At 42.8% G+C, this 24,156-nt stretch overlaps 1 protein-coding gene and 1 long non-coding RNA gene across 3 annotated transcripts in view; one reads left to right on the top strand and one right to left on the bottom strand.

The window, feature by feature from the left end:
* NR6A1 (nuclear receptor subfamily 6 group A member 1) overlaps positions 1–17,967 on the top strand; it is a 171,713-nt gene extending 153,746 nt beyond the window's left edge. For both annotated transcript variants that reach the window (XM_072123385.1, XM_072123386.1), the window contains 5 exons: positions 40–267; positions 4,349–4,603; positions 10,591–10,712; positions 11,993–12,145; positions 13,473–17,967. In XM_072123385.1, coding sequence (XP_071979486.1) covers positions 40–267; positions 4,349–4,603; positions 10,591–10,712; positions 11,993–12,145; positions 13,473–13,561 — 847 coding nt within the window. In that variant the 3' untranslated portion in view covers positions 13,562–17,967. The remainder of the gene's footprint in view (positions 1–39; positions 268–4,348; positions 4,604–10,590; positions 10,713–11,992; positions 12,146–13,472) is intronic.
* Positions 1–24,156, bottom strand: part of LOC140076727 (uncharacterized) — a 187,559-nt gene that overhangs the window by 49,159 nt on the left and 114,244 nt on the right. The gene's annotated exons all lie outside the window — the stretch shown is intronic.

Raw genomic sequence — 24,156 nt, 5'->3', positions numbered from 1 at the left:
TATGAATCACCTGACCTTCTCGTCTCTGCCCCTATACAGTAGATCAACGGAACTGAATGGATTTTCTTCTCTACGGGACCAGTATGTGGGGACCCCCGGACCAGTGCACTATCAGTATCTACCTCATCTTTTTAACTACTCTACTCATTCTGCTATGATCCCTTTCCAAACCCGGAGTCTAGACCCTCAATCGCACACCCTCATTAACCAACTACTTGCCGCTGAGGATATGGAACCCCTTAGCACCCCAATGCTGATTGAAGATGGGTAAGTGTGACAAGCATAGGGTACATAACGCTTCTCTACATATCTGCTAAATACTTACATCCCCCATGAACTAACAATGTCTGATCACCGTTTCCTGGATCTGTGTTGTATCATCCCTCTGTTAATCATACTGGAAATTTATGATGGTCTTGGAAACTGCTCATTACTATTTGGTTTTGTTGGTTTGTGGCAGTTACAGATTATGTAGCGACTCTTCCTTTTAACATTAGGTTTTAATTTGTGTATACAGGTGGTCCCCTACTTAAGGTCACTCGACTTACAGACGACCCCTGGTTACAGACGAACCTCTCTGCCCACTGTGACCTCTGGTGAAGCTCTCTAGATGCTTTACTTTACTCCCAGACTGCAATGATCAGCTGTAAAGTGTCTGTAATGAAGCTTTATTGATAATCCTTGGTCCAATTACAGCTAAAAATTTTGAAACTCCAATTGTCAGTGGGGCAAAAAAATTTTTTTATCTGGATCTACAATTATAAAATATACAGTTTCGACTTAAATACAAATTCAACTTAAGAACAAACCTATGGAACCTATCTTGTACGTAACTCGGGGACTGCCTGTATTTCCAGGCAGAATAACAGAGGGAAAGCTTGAATGGGAATTTCTTGGTTTCTGACCATCATATTTGAAGACCTATCTTAGGCTTCATAGTAATGTAGGTATTTTTCCATAGACTACAATACAACAGAACAAAAAAAAAATTAAAAAATTGTAGTATTTGTAACAAAAAATATTTTAAAAAATCCAGTACTATTGAAAAAATATACCGTATACAAATTACCTACGGTTCCATAGATCTTAGAAAGAAATATTGCCATTAAAAAAATAATCAGCAAAAAACAAATCTGGTGCACCCCCTAAAGCCCCTCTAAAATATTTAACAGATTGGGTAGAAATCGATATGCCTGAATCATCATTTTTTCAACAATTATAAAATAAAAGTTAGTATCAATAAAAAAACAACAAGGAATTACTGAACAGGGCGATACAAAGACCTTAAAGGGAACCAGTCACCGGATTCTACCCCATTAAACCACCAGCCCCCTCATGTACGGTATGAAATGTCTTTTCTAAAATTCACTCTTTTATGTTAAATCTCACCATTTGCCTAGAAATTAAACCTCCTCCAAAGTCATGTGAAAATGAGCAGAGAAGAGTCATATTTTAAGATGTTGAGTTCAGAGAGTGCAGGGTGATTGTTGCTTCTGACACTCTGATCTTTGCTTCTATAGTACCTAGAAATGTGCTTTTAGTATCATAGTAAAGATTCAGATCCGTGGATCTGTGAGCTACAAAACTGGATATAGACAGTTTCCAACTTTAGCTGCCTGGATCTCTGGTTCTGTAGCCTGTTGCAGTCAGGAAGACGAGGTTCTTACCTTGAATATGAGACCAAATGTATTTTTTTAGGTACTATAGAACAAAAGATAGAAGTGTCTGAAGTGACACTAACCCAATGGCCTTTAAAATTGACTCATCTCAAGCTAAATATGACTCTTCTCAGGTCATTTACAGAGCAGAGATTTTTTTTTTTATAGGTAAGCGGGCAAAATTTTACTTATCCGAGGGAATGGGTAGAAAAGACATTTCCTATCCTTACCTGAGGGGGTGAGTAGTTTAATGGGATACAATCTGGTGACAGGTTCCCTTTAAAAATGTAAAACATGAATAATAAGTTATTATGGGGGTAAAGATGCCCTGCAGATTGACATTCGCACACGTAGGTCTCCTTGGCCTTGACAGATTGATCCATCGTCCTTCCATGTACTTATTGATATGTTGTAATATACATAGTGATATATTGTAAGCTGCGCCATTCTTATACCTCCACTTACATCTCTGTGAAGTTTTCCATAAGAATGCCATTATTATCTCAGACTGACTTGCGCTCACCTTGACGTTGTCTCCTCCGCTCCTCCAGCCTTGTGCATTGTCATCGCTTATTGACACGTTCCCAACATTCCGTATTCTTTGCCGTTTAATTTATACGATAAAACTATAGAAGATTTTAAATATTCTTGTATTAAAGAAGCAGAGAAATGGTAATTAGTATACGGGTACAAAGAGATTTCACAAGACGCCTGCGTTCCAGGAAATTTTAAAAAAAAAAAAAAAAAAAAAAAGTTGAAGTTTTGAAAAATGACAAGGAAAAGTAGAAATTAATTTTGTCACTTCAAAACAAGGAAAGAAAATAAGAGAAAGTTAGCGGTGACGGCAGGGCCTCCCATCATGCTAATATCAATGGATCTACATGGAGAAGTCTAAAGCGGGACGCTCAGTCCTTCTAGCCATTGGCTGCGTTCCTCTGCGGCTACTCCCTTATACACCTGCATGCTCAGTTCTGCCTAGAAGAAGAGTATGAAGCTGCTGCTGCGGATACGGGGTTCACCCAACTACCAAAGGATCGGTAGATGATGACGTACAACAATCAGATCATGATCTGCCCCAACATCAGAGGAGTCCAGAGGACCCCATGCACTTTACATCCAACCTATATGTATATATGGTCAGCTGTTCCAGGCACCTTACAATTTGACCCCAAAAAGCTTACATTGTGGACCACTGTATGATATAAGCAAATAATTGGTTCCATCTTTAAAGGGAACCTGTCATCAGGAGCTCTTTTTCTGGCTCCCCCATGTTCCAATATAGAATACAGGCAGTCCCCGGGTTACCTACAAGATAGGTTCTGTAGGTTTGTTCTTAAGTTGAATTTGTATGCAAGTCGGAACTGTATACTTTATAATTGTAACCCCAGCCAAAATTTGGTCTCTGTGACAATTGTATTTTAAAAATGTTGGGTTTTGAAAAGAACCTGGATTAACAATAAAGCTTCATTACAGACACCTGTGATAACATTTACAGCTTATAATTGTACCCTTGGGCTAAGTAAATTACTAGCATTCAGAGGGCCGTTTGTAACTAGGGGTCGTCCGTAAGTCGGGTGTTCTTAAGTAGGGGACCGCCTGTAGTTTGCACATTGCCGAAGTGTTTTATAATAAAACTGGCTAAAAAGTTAGATCAAAGTTTACCTTCCTCTCTGCAGAGCAGTGTCCCATGGGAGTGGCCAGTGAGAAGCACCACCCCCCGCCTCGGGAAACCGCTCCATCATTTAAAAAATGCCTCCTCTTTGAAATAGACGCCTGGCGGAAACATTTCCCGCTCCTCACTGGCCGCCCCCATGGTACACAGGACACTGCATACAGAAAGGTAAAAGTTCATCTAACTTTTCTTTTTATAATAAAACTGGCTTTATCTGATAAGAACACTTTGGCAATGTTCACACCATTCTCTATGGGGACATGGGGGAGCCAGAAAAGAGGCTCCTGATGACAGGTTCCCTTTAAACTGGCTGTCCGTTTACAGTAAATGATTATTTGTGCAATAAGAAAGTTCTACAATTTTCCAATAGACTTTCTGTATCAATTCCTCACCATTTTCTAGATCACTGCTTGTTGTCATTCAACAGGAAGCTTCATTGTTTACTTCCTAAAACGTTGTTTACTTCATAAACGGGTCTCTGGTCATGTGATGTCACACAGGTGCACCGCTCTGGGCACGGACAGGAAGTATACAATGAAATTTGCCGAGCAGAGATCTAGAAAACCATGAGATTGGAAGTGTGTATAACTTTTCATTCCACCAACTGTAGCAATTATTAGCTGACAGTGGACAACCCCTTTGAGGTGCCTATTATACCCATATCCACCAGTTCTAGCATACGTCTTCATTACATACATTGGAATTTGCCAAAGGCTGATGCAAGGGGAAAGCGAGATCAAACTTGGTGAATTTTAACCTCAGCATTTCATTACCCTCTCGCCACATGCATGCTTGGCTGAGCCAAGTGTGCATGTATATGGATTAGATCAGAAGGAATAGCTGTAAGGCAAACAGAAATGATGTGTATCAGAAAGCTCAATCCACAGTCCTGGAGATAAGTCTTTCACCATTGTTAGGATTTGCCTACTTATTAACCCTTTGGGGCATGTAAATGGTGGGGACTATGAGTAATATGATGTCTCATACTCAGGCTGTGTATTTCTCTCTCCCTGCACAGGTACAAGGTTAGTCAGTCGGAGCTGTTCGCCTTGCTGTGCCGGCTGGCAGACGAGCTCCTATTCCGGCAGATCACGTGGGTGAAGAAGTTGCCGTTTTTTTGCGAACTCTCCATTAAAGATTACACGTGCCTGCTGAGTACCACATGGCAGGAGCTGATACTGCTCTCCTCACTCACTACATACAGCAAGCAGATCTTCGGGGATCTAGCAGATGTCACGTCTAAATACTCTCCGTCTGAAGATGAGCTGCACAGGTGAGTGCTCATTACCATACCCACCGCCCATGATACATGATGAACACTACAATCAACTAAGTTTAAAGGAAATCTACCATCCAAATGATAAACCAGAGACACTTATAGGACATCTACCACCAGGATGAAAGACTGTACGCATTAACACCTACAGAGGCTGGAGCCCCTCAGGCTCATTTGCATACCATCCCTCATCCTCGTGGTTGATGCCCTTTAAGCCTCATGCACCCGATCATGTGCAGTCTGTGGAAAACAGACCCGACCCCACACACTACACATTTGTATTATAGCAAAATATAATGCAAGGACTTCTCATATACCGCTTGGACTGGCCGGCAGACAAGAAGATTAAAATGCAAGGACTTCCATCGTCTGCACAGTGTCTGTGGGTCCAGGCCTGTATTCCACAGATTGTGGTAATCTTCTTATCCATGGCCTCCTTCTTTCTAATTTCAACTTTTAGAATTATGGTAAAGAGTCTGAAGGGCTCTGGGGGGTGTTACCAGAGCCCCTCAGTGCTCTTGCCTTACAGGCTGTTATACTGCCTCTGTCTCCCCCTCCTGCCTGATGTAATCTCACTGCAGCAGACGAAGCTTCAGCACACAGTGAAAGGTAAGTGCTCAGCCTGTGTAACTGCAGCATGGAGGGGCTCTGGTAATACACGCACGCACGCACGCACGCACGCACGCACGCACGCCTACAGTCCTTCTGGCTCATTAGCATAACTGTAAAAGCTGAAGAAAGGAGGCCATGGATACCAAATATAAGAAGATTACCACAGTCCCGGTGCCTGGATCTATGAGTAATGTCCCTGGTTTATCATGATGGATTTTGATGGTAGATTTCCTTTCAGCAAATATATTATTGATTTTAAATCCTTATTCCTCTGTAGATTCAAGATCTCTGCTAGCTGTCAGTCTTTGCAGAATCTTCACTGGCTCTTGTAATGGACTGCACAATACAATGTGACACGTAACTACAATTTCCTAACATGGCACAAAAAGGGAAGAAAAATCTAAGACATGAGAGATTTTAGCCTTAAATAGGAAGCTGTCAGTAATTTAGACCATACAAATCTGCAGACAGTGTTTGGTATTGGCTATGGAGATCTGTGTAACCATGTCTTTGTGTCTGCTGTTAGTGGCAGCAGGATCGTGGAAAAAAAATGTTTACTTTTTTTTTCTTCCAGGATTGTAGCTGGTGGATTGGTGTGTGATTTCTCTTTATTGTACTGCTACATAGACCCTCCTCCTGCAGTACCCACTTGTGTTTGAATACTACACAGATCTCAGACACTTGTGCACTATAGTGCTCCGAGTCCAGCTACAATCCAGGAATAATAATTGCATTTTTCACAGTCCTGCTACTGCTAACAACACAGATCAAGTTATGGTCTAAACTACTGATGACTTCCCCTTTAAACACTTGTGACTAATCCTGGCTTAGTATTTCTTGCTTGTCCTTCCATTCTACTTGATCGCAACCAGTCTTCATTCTGGAAGAATATGGAAATCCCCCCTCACTAAGCACAAAGAAATGACAAGGACAGGGTTTCAATGGAAAAAAATGAACAATTCCCTTTATTCCTCTAATAAAGGTGATTTGTTGCAGAATATACATTTTCCTCGGTACTTTGTCACACCTGCTCATAGGAAACAACATATTCTGTATGTAATTCCAATATATAGGTATTATCAACATGCTGATGTTGGGTGACCTGCCCTCAATCTCTGGACTCAGCGGTAATGTTTCACTGATCTACAGGTCACCGCTGAGGTCAGTCAGTGACATATATTCATTGTAGAGGTCACAGGTCACCGCAGATGGGAAGGATATATGTGCATCACCGGAGCTGCAGCAGCTTAGAGGGGTTTGCCTGGCACTTAAACTGTTAATAACTTGTCCGTAATGGGATTCATTATCAGTATTTTTAAGGGGAACCTGTTTACCCCACTAATCTACCACCCCCCTCCAGTAAGAGATGAAATATCCTATCTAGAATTACTGCCTTTATGTAAAATTAACCTGAATACCAATAAAAATTAAAAAAAAAAAAAAAAACAACTTTCCTGAGATGAGTCACTTTAGACACCTCTATCTTTGCTTGTATAGTTCCTAGAGCCATGGTTTTACACAAATCTCCCTTTCTGTAATTCTCAGTAACGTAAGCCTACTGTGATGCCATAACGCATGGTTGTAGATACTAAAGAGGCCAAAATAACAGCATCTGAAATGACTCTTCCCATGCAGCCTCTAAAAGTGACTCATCTCAGACTAAAAGTGACTCGTCTTTGCTCATTTGCGTGTGACTTCAGAGGTAATTTTTTTAAATGGGTAAAGTGGTGAGATCTCACATAAACGGGGGATTTCTAGAAAGGACATATTATACCCTACCTAAGGTAGCTGGTAAGTGGGGGTTGAAGCTGGTTGGAGTACTGATTAGCTGTATGCAGTGATACTGTGAGGCTACTACTCGCGCGACAGATGTATAGGGCTGCATTTACGCGTGGCGTTTGCATTACATTTCCAAATGTAACACACAGATTCCTCCTATGATCACCTGTTGAAGTGAGATTGCGTTTGCATCGCGCTTGGTAAATACCATGCCAAAGCAATCTCACTTCAGTAGGGGATCGCAGGAGGAGTCTGTGCGTTGTGTTCCTAAGAACTTTGAACAACTTATAGCATTGACTAGGATGGAGTCTTCTTAATTGTATAGAAGTGGCAACAGTCTCTGTGCAGACCCCTGGGGTACCACATATACACATAGTATATAGATACATATATAAATGGGTATAGACATGAGTATATGATGCTCACAACTGGTTAAATGATGGCATGAAACAGCCGTGGCACATCACCCTCTACGTTACCTCATCCACTTCACCCCAGTTCACATATCGCATTCATGTAAATGTAATATTATTTTACAGCTCTGACCTCTGGCCTTTAAGCAGTTAATTAGCAGAAATGAGCCGGGGTCCTGTATGGCCTGTATTGGTCTGTCTCTAAATCTAAGCCTTATCTTCTTGTAGGGCCGTGTAATATCCCGGATGATGTACGACGTGTGTTTTTTTATAATCGGCCCCTTATCTGGCGGCAGATTACTGTGTGATTTAGGGCTGCTGGGGGGGTTCATGCACAGCTGCACCAGCCTCTGGCCAGCTCCAGGGAACCACTAACAAGCTCATCCCCCCCAAATCTTATCTGCCCCTCGTTATCCGGGGCTCCTTCCGGCAACTCCCCCGCCTCAGGATCCTGGCACAACACCTCTATGTCTCGGTGACAAAACTAAAGAGCCGTGAATCCTGCGCTTAGGATGGGTTCATATTGCTATGAATTCCCACTCCGGAAGGGACTTTTACGTGATCCCGTTATTTGTTCATTCCGGTTATTTCTCTGCTTGCTGTTAAGCAGTCGGAGATTAGACCAGTCCATCCTGGTCAGTTGTAGGTTTCAGTTCTAAAGGAAGATATCCGTGATTAAAAACAAGGGTTGTTTTGTGACGAAACAGCGCCACTATTGTCATGTGGCTGTGTTGAGTATTACAGGTCAGTCCAGTAAACTTGAACTGTATCTTGGTCCACTGAGCAGTAAAAGCCGAGGATGACAAAGGATAGGTCATCCATATCTTACAGGGGGTGCATCAATTTATCTGATCAGGGAGGGTTCCCAAAGGAATCACAACACTGGGGTCCTGTTCTCACTATTTGATAAAGCGACTGGTTGAGCATGTGTACTGCTTCTCCATTCAATATTTTGGGCGAGTGCAGAGCACGGCACCCCTATTCCATGTCTAGGAGACTGTCGGAGATAACCAAGCACTGGACTCAGCAATATCCAACAATCCCATAGGATTGAATGGAGTGGCAGTATGCATGCTTGATATACTGCTCCATTCATAGTATGTGACGTAGGCTCTAAACAAAGCCTTTGGGGTTTACCCAGATGACTGAGTTGACAGTGGTCCAGTCCCATGTTGTAGAATGATAGCAGTCGCTGCAGCTTGTGTTGGTATTGGAGGAATGCTCCCGGACGCCTCGGCGTGGGATCCCAGCACCTGGCGATTCTGCAATCTTTGCACCTGCAGTTTCTCATTGTGAGAGTTCAGTCTTGTGAAAAGAATTTCAACACTCCAATATTATTCTTCTGGCTGAGGATCTGTAGCGCCAAAATAAACAGTTACTATTGTGAATTGTGGAGCATGGGGCCTTTATTGGGGCGCACTCGGGAACTCTCTCCGCTATCGGTTTTGTTTGTCAGGAAAATCCGATATTTATTTCTGCTATGGAGGATGTGATGGGAATTTAAAGGGATTTTCTCTTTAACAACAGTTCTCCTCTAACCACAGGATAGGAGATATAAATCTGATTGCAAGAGAGTCCGACCACTCAGGGGGCCGCAAGCCCCCTCAGCTGCCCTACATAGCAAGTCCTATAGAAGTCATTATCAGGCATTTATCCCCTTACCCTGTGAAGTTGGGTTGGAGGGGCAGTTTCTCATACACCATAGTTTAGCTGCTTTCATACAAGGGCAGGTAACATAAAATATGGGGGAGATTTAACAGAAGTGTATGAGTGCAGAACTGTTCTAGTGGCTCACGGCAACCAATCAGAGCTCAGCATTAATTTTTTTTAAAGAACAGTGGGAAAATAAAAGCTGAGCTCTGATTGGCTGCCAAGAGAAACTAGAACTGTCCTGATAAATCTCCCCCTATGTCTTTAGTCGGCGTCTGTCTGCAAGTCGCCCTGGTACAGATGTGTCCTGGCATGGAAAGAGTTGGCATTGGTGTTGTACATGTATATAGAGGGTGTAATAGATTCCCTGTGGGTGAGCAGTTCAAGGGAACGATGTGTATCCATCTAATTAGAAGGATTATGTGGAAAGCCGTGGTGTCTGTGCCGCTCGGCTGCTCCCAGTAACTCCTGTGTCGTCCGCTTTATCTAATCTCCCACCTAGGGCCAGGCCATGCGCTGCAGCTGCCTCGTACTCCGCTCTCCGAGCTGGGAACCAACTCATGACCTCACAACATTCATCTCTGCTTCAGCTTTTACTGCAATATCTGTAGTAAGGAAACATTTCTGGCCTAAAACCCAGATCACGAGAATGAGGTTTCCCTGTATCCACCAGTATGAAGTAATAGGCCCTCTGTGTGGGAATTTTTACATACATTGTTTAGTACAATTCTCTCTATATGCTGTAAAAAGTACATTTTTAAAATTTTACCCAAGATTCGGGTGCACAACGACAAATTTGGCAATATATAACATTTTAAACTGGCTGAGTATATGACTACATAGTGGGGCACATTTACTTACCCGGCCGATGGAGTTCACCCGAAGTGCATTGTCCGACATTAATGCACTGTGTCGCGTTTGACAAAGATCGTGTGCCCGATTTCCTGTATATGTCACTTCCCCCGATCAGGTCCACCGGAGTTCACATTCTTCTTCCTGGTGCTTGTAAGTGCATTGGTTACCACACAATTTGATTATTAAATCCCGCTCCCAGTACAAATCAGTCGCATGAAAGCCAGCGCAATTGCGCCTCATTCCGATCACGTGCAACACAATCCCCAGTTAGATACCTGTCACAGCGGCACAAATCCCAAAAATTTCAAAAATCTGATGAAAGTGCGATCCGCGGGACCCTTAGTAAATTAGCCCCAGTATGTGAAAACTACCCGTTTTTTCTGAATGTTGCCGATTTGCTGAAAATGTCTACACAAAGTAGGGGGAAATATCAGCCTCCCCCATACGTATAATCCACAATGGGATGTCAATTTTTCTGGCATCTAATTATAAAATAATAGTCGTTGATGCAGCAGTGATACCACGCAAGCTAGGGGGCATTAGTGAGCATTAGTTTCACCTCTACTTTTGCCCTTCAAAATCTTACACACCGTAAATATCACCAAAAAGAAATTCCAAAACGGAAAAAAAATATATTACCCCATGCATGTTATTAATCTGCCGCCTTCTCTCCAGATTTAGTGAAGAAGGCATGGAAGTGATGGAGAGACTCATCTACCTATATCGAAAGTTCAGCCAACTCAAAGTGAGCAATGAAGAGTACGTTTGCATGAAAGCCATTAACTTCCTCAACCAAGGTAAGTCTCCGCTCTTATCGGCTGATTTTCCATGATAAACTGTTGACACTAGGGGGCAGCACAGCAGTGAGCAGAGAATGGAGATTTGGGTGTCGAGTCCAAGATAACGCGGAACTTTCCATTTATCAATCACAATTTAATAGCAGCCACCAAGGCCAGAACACGCGTCATATCACGTATGTATTACAGGCTGCAGCACTGGAAGATTAGTCCTGTCCAGATAGGGATTGTGTGACAGATCACCAGCTGTTCTCCCTTTATCTGGGGATGATGACATGTAGTGACCACACAAACACACGCATGGTTAATAGCAGGTCGTCCCTCTTTGTTGGATTGATATTTCAGGACTGTGTTGTCCTCACCTACTGTTATTGATATTTTTTAACCCAATTAAAATTTTTGTAATGAAATAATATATCTTGAGTGACATATTTACCGTATATATTGCTGTGCGGTCCCTATGTTGTCCTTCACAAAAGAAAAAACTTTCACGGGGGCCCCGAAAGTCGAACTATAACCAGCCATCGCTACAAAAAAAGATGTAAATTATTTTGCATATTATTGTAGATTTTTGTGTGAACTCTTCCAGCTTTTTATTTTCTTCTTATTTATACCAAAATCCAATCTATTACTTTCTTACTTTTTGAATATTACAATCTCCTTCATCTATAATTTTTTTTAGGATTGTTCATTAAGCACAGATTTTTGGGGGCTGACTCCTGACACCACCACGATCAGCTCATACAGGCTTGTTAGGCATATGAAGTGGGCACTACAGCACTGTGCATTGTGTAGTGGCTGTGCCGTGTAACTGCAGCTCCACATATTCAGTAAGGTTCAGGGGTGGATTAAGACTGCCATGGGCCCTGGGTTGTATGAATATTATTGCCCCTACAAGTTTGGAATCACTTCCTACATCTGGTACTAGAATAAAGCTTCTTGGGGAATGGAGGATGTGTCCTGTCTGCTTTTAGGACCTTTGGAGGATCTTCAAAGATCCTGAAATGGCACTTGTGTACATGGGTATTGAGAGCATGAACAGATGTGCAGGAATTTAATGGGTGATGGCCCTTCTCAGTCTTGTGGGTGGTTTGGGTGACCATAGGCCCCAGGCTACCACCCAAACTGCCCATATCATAATAAATCCCCTCATTAGTCAATTATGATCTCTTTATCTTGAGAAGGGGCAACAACATCAGCGGAAAGAGTACAGCAGAAGTTTTGGTCCCAAATGTTTAAGTCAGTAAAATGGGAAACCTTTTTTTGTTTTTCGGAAACAGATATCCAAGGTCTCAGCAGTATTTCTCAACTTGAGCAGCTAAACAAGAGGTATTGGTACGTGTGCCAGGACTTTACAGAATATAGGTATCCACATCAACCCAACCGATTCCCAGACCTCATGATGTGTTTACCCGAGATTCGCTACATTGCTGGTAAGTAATCCACCTACTGTTCAATTACGATGGGGATTGCCCGAAATCTATAAAAAATTTAGGGCAAAAACAATGTAACAAAAAGCATTTTTGTCCAACTGCTTAAGTGAAAATTCTAGTTTTTTCCTATCCACAGGGTAACTTGTAGACCATTGGGGGTCCCAATAAAGGGGCACCCATGGATCATGAGAATGGGGGTCTGTATCCCACATGAAGCTGGTTGCATTGTTGTCTGGTTTTCTATGTATCTCTATGGCCCTGGTTGAGATGGCAGGGAGCCGTACTAAGCTAACTCCATCAGTACCATACACAGTGAATGGAGCACCAGTGCGAATGTCCGATCTGTCACTCTTATTTATTTGGGGGAAAAACTGGGGTTCCTTATCTGGTGATACGTGGGGGTATACTGTGTGCAGCGGATAACTTGTTGTGACTGGACAACCCCTTGTTATTTTATATACCGCATATACTTGAGTGTAAGCTGAGTTTTTCAGTACAAAAAATGTACTGAAAAACCCTAACTCGGCTTATACACGAGTCTATAAAAAATCAAAATGTGTACTCTCCTTCCAACACCTCCCGGCAGGTCCTCTTCTTTTGATGGATGTCCAGCTTCGGCTCCGTGTCCATGTGCGGTCTACCACCCCCACCATGACGTCAGACACTCGCTGATATTCTAGTGTGTGCATCGGCATCGGCACCCACTATGATGTCAGCGAGCGTCTGACGGACCGCGTGCAGACAGGGAGCAGATGTCAGATATCAATTGAAAGAAGAGGACCTGTCCGGGTGGTGAGGGAAACATGGGCACTGGAAGGGAAGTGCACATTTTGTTTTTCTTACAGACTATATACTGGGGGGCGGGGGGGGGGGGGGGCTACAGGCTATATACTGGGGGGCGGCTGGGGCTACAGGCTATATACGGGGGGCAGGGGCTTCAGGCTATATACTGAGAGCATAAGTTTGGGATGCTATATACTAGGCTTATACTCAAGTCAGTAGGTTTTCCCAGTTTATGTTAAAATTAGGGGTCTCGGCTAATACTCGAGTATATACAGTAATATGACAAATTGGAAAAATTTTTGTATATTTTTTTTTTTTTAATTACGTTTACAGCCTTCAAAAAATATGTTCACATTATTAATAAATATCTGTGTAATTATTCCTCTTGTTTATTTTGTGACCGCGTTGTTACCCGTTGCACGTTGCATAATATGATGGCGCTATATAGTGACACATACTTTTTTTTGCCATTTAGTTTTGTGATTATTTTGTGACTAAATTACATTGACCAAAATAACAGAATTTTTTTTAATACCATTTCCAGGAAAATTGCTGAATGTACCTCTGGAGCAATTGCCACTGCTTTTCAAAGCGTTTCTCCACTCATGCAAGACCAGCGTCACCAAGGAGTGAGAAATGAGCGTCGATCAACTCGAGAACTGATGTGACGACAGACGGAAACCAGCGCTGTTCTGCATCAGTTAAAGGGGAAAAAAAGACAATTGCATTTCCCTGAATGGGGGAAGATTTTTTTTTTTTAAAGAAAATTTGCTTTTTATTTTTTTTTTACTCTTTTCTTATCTATTTATTTCTTGACAGAGTTGAATGTATTATCTTCAACACGGGTGCACAAAAACAAATGCAGTTGTTGCATTTTGTTGCTGTTTACAGACCTTAAAAGAAAAAAATTAGCCTTTTTATGGGAGGGGATACAAATGTTACAGTGTTGCCATTTTTGTGTTTTTTTTTTAATTCACTTTTTTTTTTCTCTTGTTGGGAGTGGGTGAGAAATTTATTTCAATAGTGTGAGCAAAGAAAACTACCTCGATTTTTTTTTAAATGTTTTTTTTTTTTTTAATTATTGATAGATTTTGTTGGAATTGAAGAAATAATAGATTTGTTGCTTGAAATGCTGAGATCAACTTGTACACTTTTGGGTTCTGCTTGGTGTCCGGGAATATTTTACAGTGTCTGGCTTTAAGTCAATTCTAGTTTTAATGGTGATAGTAAGACATACTTGGTCTAGTCCTCTTCTGTATCTGTATACATGCCCCCCTAGCTCGGCCGGGCATAGGCCACAAACCAGCCCTACCAATAAGTGATCCAGAAACTTGAGATCCAACTGTCCGATCCAGCCCGGCCATGACATCTGCTGATAAATGTGGGGCTACCCAGTGTCATTTTTTTTTCAATTAAATTTGGTCGGTTTTTATTTAGAAATGATTGCAAAAGCCGGATACTGCATAACATATTTCATAATATTTTACAAACTGAATATTTTTGGGAATTTTTTATCAATTTTCCTCCAGTTCTACATATAAACCGGTGAAGGGATATTATACCATAGTAATGGAGCACTGCCTATATTGAGATCACACATCAGGTTAATTGGATTGTCTAGGAATTTGGTTCGATGGCCTATCCTCAACTATTCCGACCCTTCAAAATACAGAACCTGGACCTGGAAGGGTTTAGGCGCCATGGTCTGTTTAGTAACTGTACCATTTACTTCAATAAGAGCTGAGTTTCCGTCGCTTATTCTGGCCACCACATGGAACACCTGCTTCTTGGCTGGGCATTCTGTATTTTTGCCGTGTCGAAACATCTACCGGGGCCGGTTGTCAGCCCTTCTATGATCACAGATGGTTGGCCAATCCTGAGGACGGCAGTCGGCCAAAATTCATAGACAGCCCCTTTAAGCTTTGCTAACTTCTTTTAAATTTCCAGTTGAGGAAGAGTAAGCTACAGTTTCATGAGCCTATTGTTTTAGTTTTTGTTTTGCACCTTTTTACACAATTGTTTGTCTTTGGAAATCTTATAAGTCGTCTTTTACCAGTGTGGATATTAAATTATATTCTCTTGTGTGAGCACGGGCCTATGAGAGTTAATATCTCATTGCCTATTTATCTTGTGGCTTTAAATAGCATAAAATACACTGATCCACTTTAACTAACAGACCTTGTGGGCTACATTGTGCGATAAATCCGCCCATGTTTCTACCAGTTGTTAGTCTACCTCATGTCTTATACCAAAATTATGGCACAATTTTAGGTTGAAATGTGCCATCTGTAACTATCTCAAGTTTTGTTTAAGATGCTACCCCTTGGGCTCGTAGGGAGAAAAATAACTTAAAACGGATTTAGCTATAGAAATTAACAAATTTTTGTGACTTGTAATCAGATTTTGTCCAGGAGCTGGGACACCCCACCAGTGTCCAAAACTGGGGCCTGTGTAAGTTTCTGTAAATCCTGTTCATTTCAGGATGTTGGGTCTCCTGTTATTTCGGACATCAGTGGGATGTCGCTCTCCAAGGGCTTTTAATATTTCACAACTTTTTGAGGGTTGATTTTGTACTTATGGATCCATCACGGTACAATGTACAATTGGAGGAAATGGTCCTAGCAACCCAGGTTCCATGAATAAGATGTGTCGGCTTATGCCATCGCCTTCTAACTTGCATTTGTAGAAGCATTTTATTGTCGTTAACTTTTGTTTGATTTGCCTTTTGTGTTTTTTGTGCTTTTTCATTTTTACCTTACATGATTTTTGTGCCGGAGGGAAGAGTGATGCATTTTTTATGATTTAAGATCTCCTCTTGTTTTAGACAATAGTAAATATATATTGACCATCAGAATGTCTAAGTAATATTTGAGTTGGATTTCGCAGTTGGATTTCATACATTTGAAGTGACGCTCAAAGACGGACTGATAAACCACGTAGGATTTATTTGCACATCTCGATTTTGCATCATCTTGATGGGGTAAAACCGTGACTCTATATAAAGAGAATAGGTACAGTAGATTTTGGAGACATTCTTGGTTGAGACTTGCACGTAACGATGCGGATTAATGATGTCCATGTTTAACGACCTCACAAAACCATTTCCCCTAATCTATGCAAAATCACTGCCAAAAGGCCAAAAAGTTCTTGTCTATCTAAAGGATGAGAGCAAGATCCGTCACCCACTGTTAGGCTTCATCTTAGGCTTTTAACCATCACCATGGATTTCTATAGGTTCATACGAAGGACCGTGATTGGCCCCCGTCTATGAGCTCACTGCCCGCGCCGATAATTATGGCGCCGGTCCCTCTCCTGCCCGTGAACTACAAACAATGGACCATGGGAACCACATGAACGTTCATTTTTTTACAAAGAGGAGATCTTAATCATTTTTAGACATATGAACTCCTGTATGACTGTAACCGGAGCCAACGTATGTTGCATCAAACCCATAGCGTAATACATACTCTCATAAAGTGTTTGGCTTTGAGGACTTTCTAGCTGGTTTCCAGCTGCCGCACAATTGTGTCCTTGGAGCACCCACAATTCACATCAGTATAGGCTTCCTTTCCCTCCCTTAGTGACTGTACTTGCCGAAAAGCCTTCATTTTTTTCCATTGGTAATACGGGTACGCTTATCGGCCAAGTCCCTCACTAACATTCTCATAGACCATGTAACACAAACCCTCCTGCCTGTTATGTCCTAGTTGTGCCTAAAAATGTGCTTGTGCTACAGAGTTTATAAGGGAAAAGAACAGCCGAGAGTGCCACGCCTAACGGGGTCCGTGGTATTCATCGGGATTCACTTCACGCTTGTCAACACATATCATGTAAAGGTTTTGCTTTCTTACTGTACAACATGTTTGGTTAATGATATGAACCAAATGAATTACCCAATAGTCATGTTGCATTTGAGCCTCTCCTAAACTCTGCCATGTGCAAGAGCCCACAAGCTTAAGGAGCCCATTTTTTAATAACTGTCAGCTGAGCCCCCCTTCAGTTTGCATGTGCTCCCAATGTGATGTGGTGGCAAGCCACTATCAATGGCCTATCTACTGTGGGAACAAGAGGAGAAGGCACGTGATGGTTAACATGCCAAATCTTACTTTGCCAGGACATCAACTGATGGGGAGGCCCACATACACACATTAGCAAGTTGGTTCTACTGGACTCAACATATTCAATGTACACTGTTCTTAGGTGTATGGAGACATTTTTGAGAAGTTTTTGCCATTACAGACTCCCCAAAATATCAAAAATGTGTCTTATTACCATACTTCTTTCATATGGTAGGATCGAGAATAGGGAGTCATCCTATTATAGGTGGCATATCATTGTGTATGGGCTTCTTAAAGCGGATCTTATGGACCCACACCAGTCTCTAATGGGGCCCTAACCATTGGTATGGGCTCAGAATGTATCCAATGATTTGGGGTTCATGTGACGAACTGAGGTTTGTAAATATAAGCATCCGACAACCTGTGGGTTGGATGAATCCAACTATGAACTTTGGCTGATGTCACCATTGTCTTCTTCTGAGGTCACGCTACAATGTAAAAAACAATGGAGTTTATGTAACTCCTAATAATACAAGAAGGATATCTTCCAAATACAACCAAAGCTTGGCTAACTACCTCATGTAGAGACCTCTGTACTGTAAGAGCACACCACACTTGCTCCAAAAACTACCTCCTTATTGTATTTCTACAAGGGTCTTCTAGGAATTCCCCTAGATCTTCACGAGAGTGATCTCACCTCAACCGGAGTGTCGTCTTATCTAACTCTGTGCGTATAGTACTTAAGTCACAATGACATGGATTCACTGTGAGTCTCTACGAGCTATATGTTTCCCCAAATACCAGGAAGGAAGGGCATTTCCCATGAAGTCGAGCTTTCCTGAAATTTTGGCAGCTGCCTTTTCCAAATGAATGCTATATTTGTGATAATTCTATGTACTTGTGTAAATACTGAAAAGCAGGAAAGTGTCATCTCTGGATTGTACCAATTGAAGACCCTATCGCCCTGCAAGTTGTTTTTTTTTTTTTAAAAATTGTGTTTGTTTTTTTTTAATTTTAGTTCAGCACAAACCTTGCTGCAGCTTTATGTATCTGTAACTCCACTACCTTTTTTTTGGAAATGTGACCAATGTATTTTAAAGAGCATGTCTAGTAAGTGTTAGAGATTTTTAAATCAATAAATGTGAATTCCTATCCAATTGTCCTTTGTTTTTTTTAATGATTGGTTTAATGGCTTGATTTAACTTTTGTAAAGATGTCGGGTAGCCATATTAGATGGCTTTTCCCTGTCCTCCATGGAAGAGGGAATCTTATCGCTCTCGGAATACGGGCATTAGCCTTATTTTACCCTAACACGGCTATACATTAGTTTCAACAAGGTTTTATTGTTTGAAAATGCCTTACAATAGGTCAAGGCACAAGGTGTACCGCATGTGGGGGATTAGTGATGAAAACAGAATTATTTTTGATACATAACCAGCTTCTGTATCATTCAAAACAATGAAACATAGGGGGAAACAGGGTGGGCATGGGGACACGGGGAAGGAGAAAATCATACAGGTAACAAGATCACAAGAACTGTATGATGTAGAATATGGATAGACCAAGAGTGGAGAAGTGCTGGAGCCATGTTGATGCATAATGGGATAGAGCTCTCTTGAGGGTGGGGGAGCCCTGTGAAGCGATCCAGGGGTTCCATAGCCCTTCAAACTGTGGAAAGATGTGTGTCTTGCTGCCTCAATTCTCTCAAACAGCATCAGAAGGTTGATTCTGTTCTTAACTACAATAAAGGATAGGTCCGGAGATTTCTATTTAGCTGCTATTTGAATTCTAGTCACTAAAGCTATAAATTGGACTAAGTGATGGGCTCTGTTTTTAACCTTTGCTGGTTTATCTCCTAGTAGGAGAACTGCACGGGTGACGGGGGTTGCGTTACCTTACAGAGAGTGGACTGCCATGGGCTGTATGAATAGTATAGCCTCTACAAGTCTGGAATTCACTTTCTACATATGGTACTAGAATCAGCTTCTTACATCCCTTCTGCCTGCTTTCAACCTGCGGTTTTATGACCTTTGGAGGATCTTCAAAAGGTCCTGAAATGGCTCTTGTGTATTGAGAGCAGGAATAGCTTTATAAGGGTTTCATGGTTGAAGGTGTATAAAATTTGGTGGGTGGTCATGGGCCCTGGGCTACCACCCAAACCATCTATGTTATCCATTACTGATAATGCATGTTTATTGGAAACATCTTAGTTAGTTTTATATTCTGCTTAGTGCAGTGATCCCCAATGTCCAGGCCACAGAAGATAGTCCTGGGCTGCAATAGTTGGATCTTGACGACACTGCTGCCAATCACGCAAAGCTCCCGGTTATGGTGCCACGTAGTGTGGTCAATGCTACATAACACCATAACTGGTGGTTCATGGAGGACCTATTCCTCCTGCATGGTTATGGATGTGCTATACTGTGCATGGGAACTCCACTATTGCCTACACTGCTGCCATCATAACCGTGATGTAGCCTCCCACGACCCTGGAAAAGTTTTCCTGCATGCAGCTGACCACTTGATTCATACAAGGCCGGAGACCACTGGAATATGGAATATATACATTGTGCATTACTGCATCAGAGACCCCATTCTGCATAGACACGCCAACAAATATCGCTCTAACTTGTTCCCTGGCTAAGGATGTACCCAAATAAGGAAAAAGCAGGGTTGCTGGAAGAGGGTTTTAAGAAAGGTTTTAGGATACCTTTTAAGGAAGGGGGGCATGTTGGGTTTGTTAAGAATTTGAAATCCGTGGCCCAATATCCGGAGGTCGTGCAGGAAAAGATTGACAAAGAAGTGAGCTTGGGGAGAATGTTAGGCGCCTGTAGAAGGGCTGCGGGTGTCCCCGCTGGGGGTGGTGCCAAAGAAGGAGGCGGGAAAATTTCGCCTCATTCATCATTTATCATACCCGCTTGGGTTGTCGGTAAATGATGACATTGACCCGGTGCTAACAGCGGTGTCATACACCTCCTTTGATGCGGCAGTGGCATTGGTTCGGGAAGCAGGAAAAGGGGCATTGATGGCAAAGGCGGACATTGAAGCCGCTTTTCGTCTTTTGCCAGTGCATCCCGAGTCAATGCACCTGCTAGGATGTTTCTTTGATAATCATTTCTATGTAGACGGGTGCCTTCCAATGGGCTGCTCCATTTCTTGCACCTACTTTGAGGCTTTTAGTACATTTCTGGAGTGGGTCATTCGAAGGGAGCCAGGTCTTAATGGTGTGATCCACTATTTGGATGACTTTTTATGTGTTGGGCCACGGGACAGTTGGGGCTGCAGGATTCTTTTGCAGACATTGATGGACGTTTTTTCACAATTTGGGGTGCCACTAGCAAGGGACAAGATGGAGGGTCCGACCACTGTATTATGTTTTCTGGGGATTGAAATTGACTCGGTGGCGATGGAATGCAGGCTGCCGGAGGACAAGTTGAATGGCTTGAGGCTGGCGGTACAGGAGGCGCTAGTGAAAACAAAAAATTTGTTAAAACAGTTGCAGTCGTTGTTGGGGAAACTCAATTTTGCTTGTAGAATTATGCCCATGGGGCGGGTGTTCTGTAGGAGACTGGCGCAAGCAACGGCGGGTGTACGGCGCCCTGAGTTTCTGATACGCTTGAGAAAAGAACTTAGGGATGATTTGCGAGTGTGGGACAGTTTTTTGATAAACTGTAATGGGAGAACCTTGTGGATGCGTGAGCCAGTGTCCAACGAAGCCTTACATTTGTTTACTGACGCAGCGGGGGCCATCGGTTATGGGGCTTACTGCCAAGGTGATTGGAGCGTGGGCTCATGGCCAACTAGGTGGGTGGAGAAAGGGCTCACGGCCAACTTGTGTCTGCTGGAATTATTCCCTATAGTAGTGGCGGTAGAGCTTTGGGGTCGGCGGCTCTATAGCGTTGTTTTCCATTGCGATAATATGGCGGTGGTGGAGGTCATCAATAAGCAGATAGCGTCCTCCCCACCAGTGGTGGTTTTGCTTCAGCGGCTGGTGCTGCAGTGCTTGGAATGGAACGTGATGTTTAGGGCGGTGCATATTCCGGGGGTGGAAAACAACATTGCTGATGCGCTATCTCGTTTACAGTTGGACAGGTTTCGGGAGTTGGATCCGGGGGCAGCGAAGGACCCTTTGCCATGTCCAGGGCATTTGTGGGACCTAGTGTGGTGAGATTCTTGCAGTGGGTAAGGAAATCTTTGGCGCTGTCAACTTGGGCGGCTTATCAGAAGGTATGGAGGGCTTGGTTCGAATTCACGGATGTATGTGAGATGGAAGGCATGGGGGGCAGTAGGTCAGAGGTGCTTTTTTGTTTTATGTTAAACCTGTTCGATAGTGGGGTGTCTGGGGCGGCGGTTAAGAAACATTTATCTGCATTGTCATTCCTCTTCAGGTTGGCTGGGGGAGAGGATGTTACTCAATCATTTATGATACGCCGAACTGTTAAGGGCTTTGCTGCAAGGGGAGTGAGGGCGGACGGTAGAAGACCAGTTTCGTTGCAGATATTGGGAGAGGTATTGGGGCAGTTGCAAGGGGTTTGTCATTCGGCTTATGAAGTTCGCTTGTTTCATCTGGCTTATTCTTGGGCATTTTTTGGGGCTTTCCGGTTTGGGGAGTTAGTAAGTGATAGCCGGAGGTTGTCGGGTGGCATTCAATTGAGACATGTGCCTTGGGGTGCACAGGAGATTCGTATTTGGTTATTTGGGTCAAAGACAGACAAAGGGGGTAAGGGTTTTTTTGGTTAAGCTGGGCCGTATGTCGGGTGATTCACTGTTGGTGCATGAGGATGGGTCATCATTGTCACGTTATCAATTTTTAAGAAATGCATTTCAATGATTGGCTTATGCCCAAGCGAGTATAGTTCGCACTCATTCAGGATTGGCGCAGCTACGGAGGCAGCGCAGTGGGGTCTCCGGGAGGAGGAAATAAAGAGAATAGGTAGATGGGAGTCACAACGCTTTAAGTCTTATGTGAGGATGAGGCTGTTGGAGCGCTAGCTTGGGTTACTGGTGTGTTGTCCCTGAAAGTTGGGGGGGGGGGAGGCAGGGGGGGCCGGCAGGTTGCGGCCCACCCCCTTTATTACATATGTTGTTTATTTACCAGGTGGGAAGAAATGTGTCATTTGGGTGTTTGGCCATTCTTTCGTCTATTGGGCTGAAAGGAGGGCGAGGTTGCGGTTGTGTGGTAGGTCCTTAGGGCTTAACCCCGACCAGGTAAGTGTGCATTGGTTAGGCTACAGAGGCCTCACGTGGGGAGAGTAAGGCCTAAATTGCAGGAGAATTTTCGGAGATGGGGTCCGCCTGATGTGTTATTGTTGCATGCAGGTGGGAATGATTTAGGCAGTTTCCCGATGCGCCCTTTGATAAGATCCATAAAGAGGGACTTGTTATGCCTGTGGGACAGTCATCCTGACATGCTGATCGTATGGTCGGACATCATCAGACGGGAAAGTTGGCGCAATGCGAATTCGGTGGCGGCACTGAATCGCTGTAGAGTGAAAATCAACAAGAGTGTGGCTAAGTTTGTCAGTTTGAATGGGGGTTTGGTGGTTCGCCATTCTATGTTGGATGAGGACGTCAGTTACACAGGCCCAGACGGGGTGCACCTCACAGATGTGGGCCTGGACATTTTTAACTTTGATTTGTCTGAAGTGGCTGAGTTTTGCGTGAGGTTGTGGGGTAGCATGGCCACCTAAGCTTTACCGGGAGGAAGGTGGTGTTTTAGTCTCCAATGGTTGGTCTAGGGCCACACCTTCGTTCGCCACTGAGCTAGGAGGTTGGCGGCAAGTGGAGCTGGGGGTCTGGTTCTCGTGCGCTGAGCGTGCAATTTTGGTTTCTGGAGACTATAACTTATACTAAAAGTTTTTGCGTTTAGCCTGGAAGGCATGCGATTTTAGTGGTGTTGCCAAGAGCTCAGCCATCATTATTTGGTTGTTATTTATATTATGACATTGAGTAACTGTATTTTTTCTATTTCAGATTGTATTCAACAATTATTAATAAAACTGTGACCATTCATCTTTCCAACAGAAAATTGCCTCTGTGTTTTTATTAAGTAGAGGGGTGGTTAGGCTAGAAGTGTATGGTTTTTTCCCAGCTCTGGAACTCAGTCATCGCCGGGTCATGAAGTTCTAACTGATCTATACAAAGCCAGTTTGTTGTTTGATGACAATACTCAGAACTTTTCTTTTTTTTTTCTTCTAATATTACCATATAGACTAATTGAAAAAGTATCCTTGAATATACAATACATATTTACAGCATTGTCAATTTAAAGCAGTCACTTTATGTTCCAACTATTTACCAGAATGGGGTTTATGTCACTAGTAAAGATAAATGGTAGCGTTCTTTTGAATTGCAGTTTGCGACCACTCTTGTTTCTAAATAATATTTGATTTGTCATTATTAGAAGATTTCTAATGGAGGCCTGGATGGAACAAGCCTGGAACACAAAGAATGTTCGGTAACAAGGTCACTGTCATTAAAAATGCTATAAAATTGATTGTGTGACATGGAATTATCAGCCGAGGGTCTCTGAAGTTCAGGGACGTGTAGATAGATGGCGGCAGATGGACAGATAACTGGCGCGATACGCAGCAAGAGCGGGACCACACTCGCTACAGGCACACGTCAAGAGTGTGCCTGAATAATGAAGCTGGGCCCTTAAAAGATAAAGCTCCAGCGACTCCAAGATGGGAGAGCAGACGGCTCAAGGCTACAGAAAAACAGCTCATTTTATATGCGGCCAAAAATTATATGAAACAAATAGTAGCCATTTTATAATTCGTGTTTCAGATACACAGATGTAACCATCTAACTAGATATAGATGTTGGCCATCTATCATATACAGGTAGCCCCTTCCCCTTTAACCACTTAAGGACGCAGCCATTTTATAACTTAAAGGGGTTCTCCGGAGGTGGAAAAACATGGCTGCAGTCTTGGAAAAACAGTGCCTCACCTGACCATGGGTAGTGTGTGGTATTGCAACTAAGCTCCATTCATTTCTATAGAGCTGAGCTGCAGTACTGGCAGTAACCATGGTCAGGTGTGGTGCTGTTTTTGGAAGACTGCAGCCATGTTTTTCCACCTCCTGAGAACCCCTTTAAGGCTCAGCCCCATTTTTCGGATTTTGGCTTGCGTCACTTTATCTGGTTATAACTTTTACTTATCAAAGC

This window comes from Engystomops pustulosus, chromosome 9 (assembly GCF_040894005.1).
Source record: "Engystomops pustulosus chromosome 9, aEngPut4.maternal, whole genome shotgun sequence".
Taxonomy (NCBI): Eukaryota; Metazoa; Chordata; class Amphibia; order Anura; family Leptodactylidae; genus Engystomops; species Engystomops pustulosus.
The sequence above is the reverse complement of the archived record's forward strand: the minus strand, read 5'-3'. Positions and strand labels throughout refer to the sequence as shown.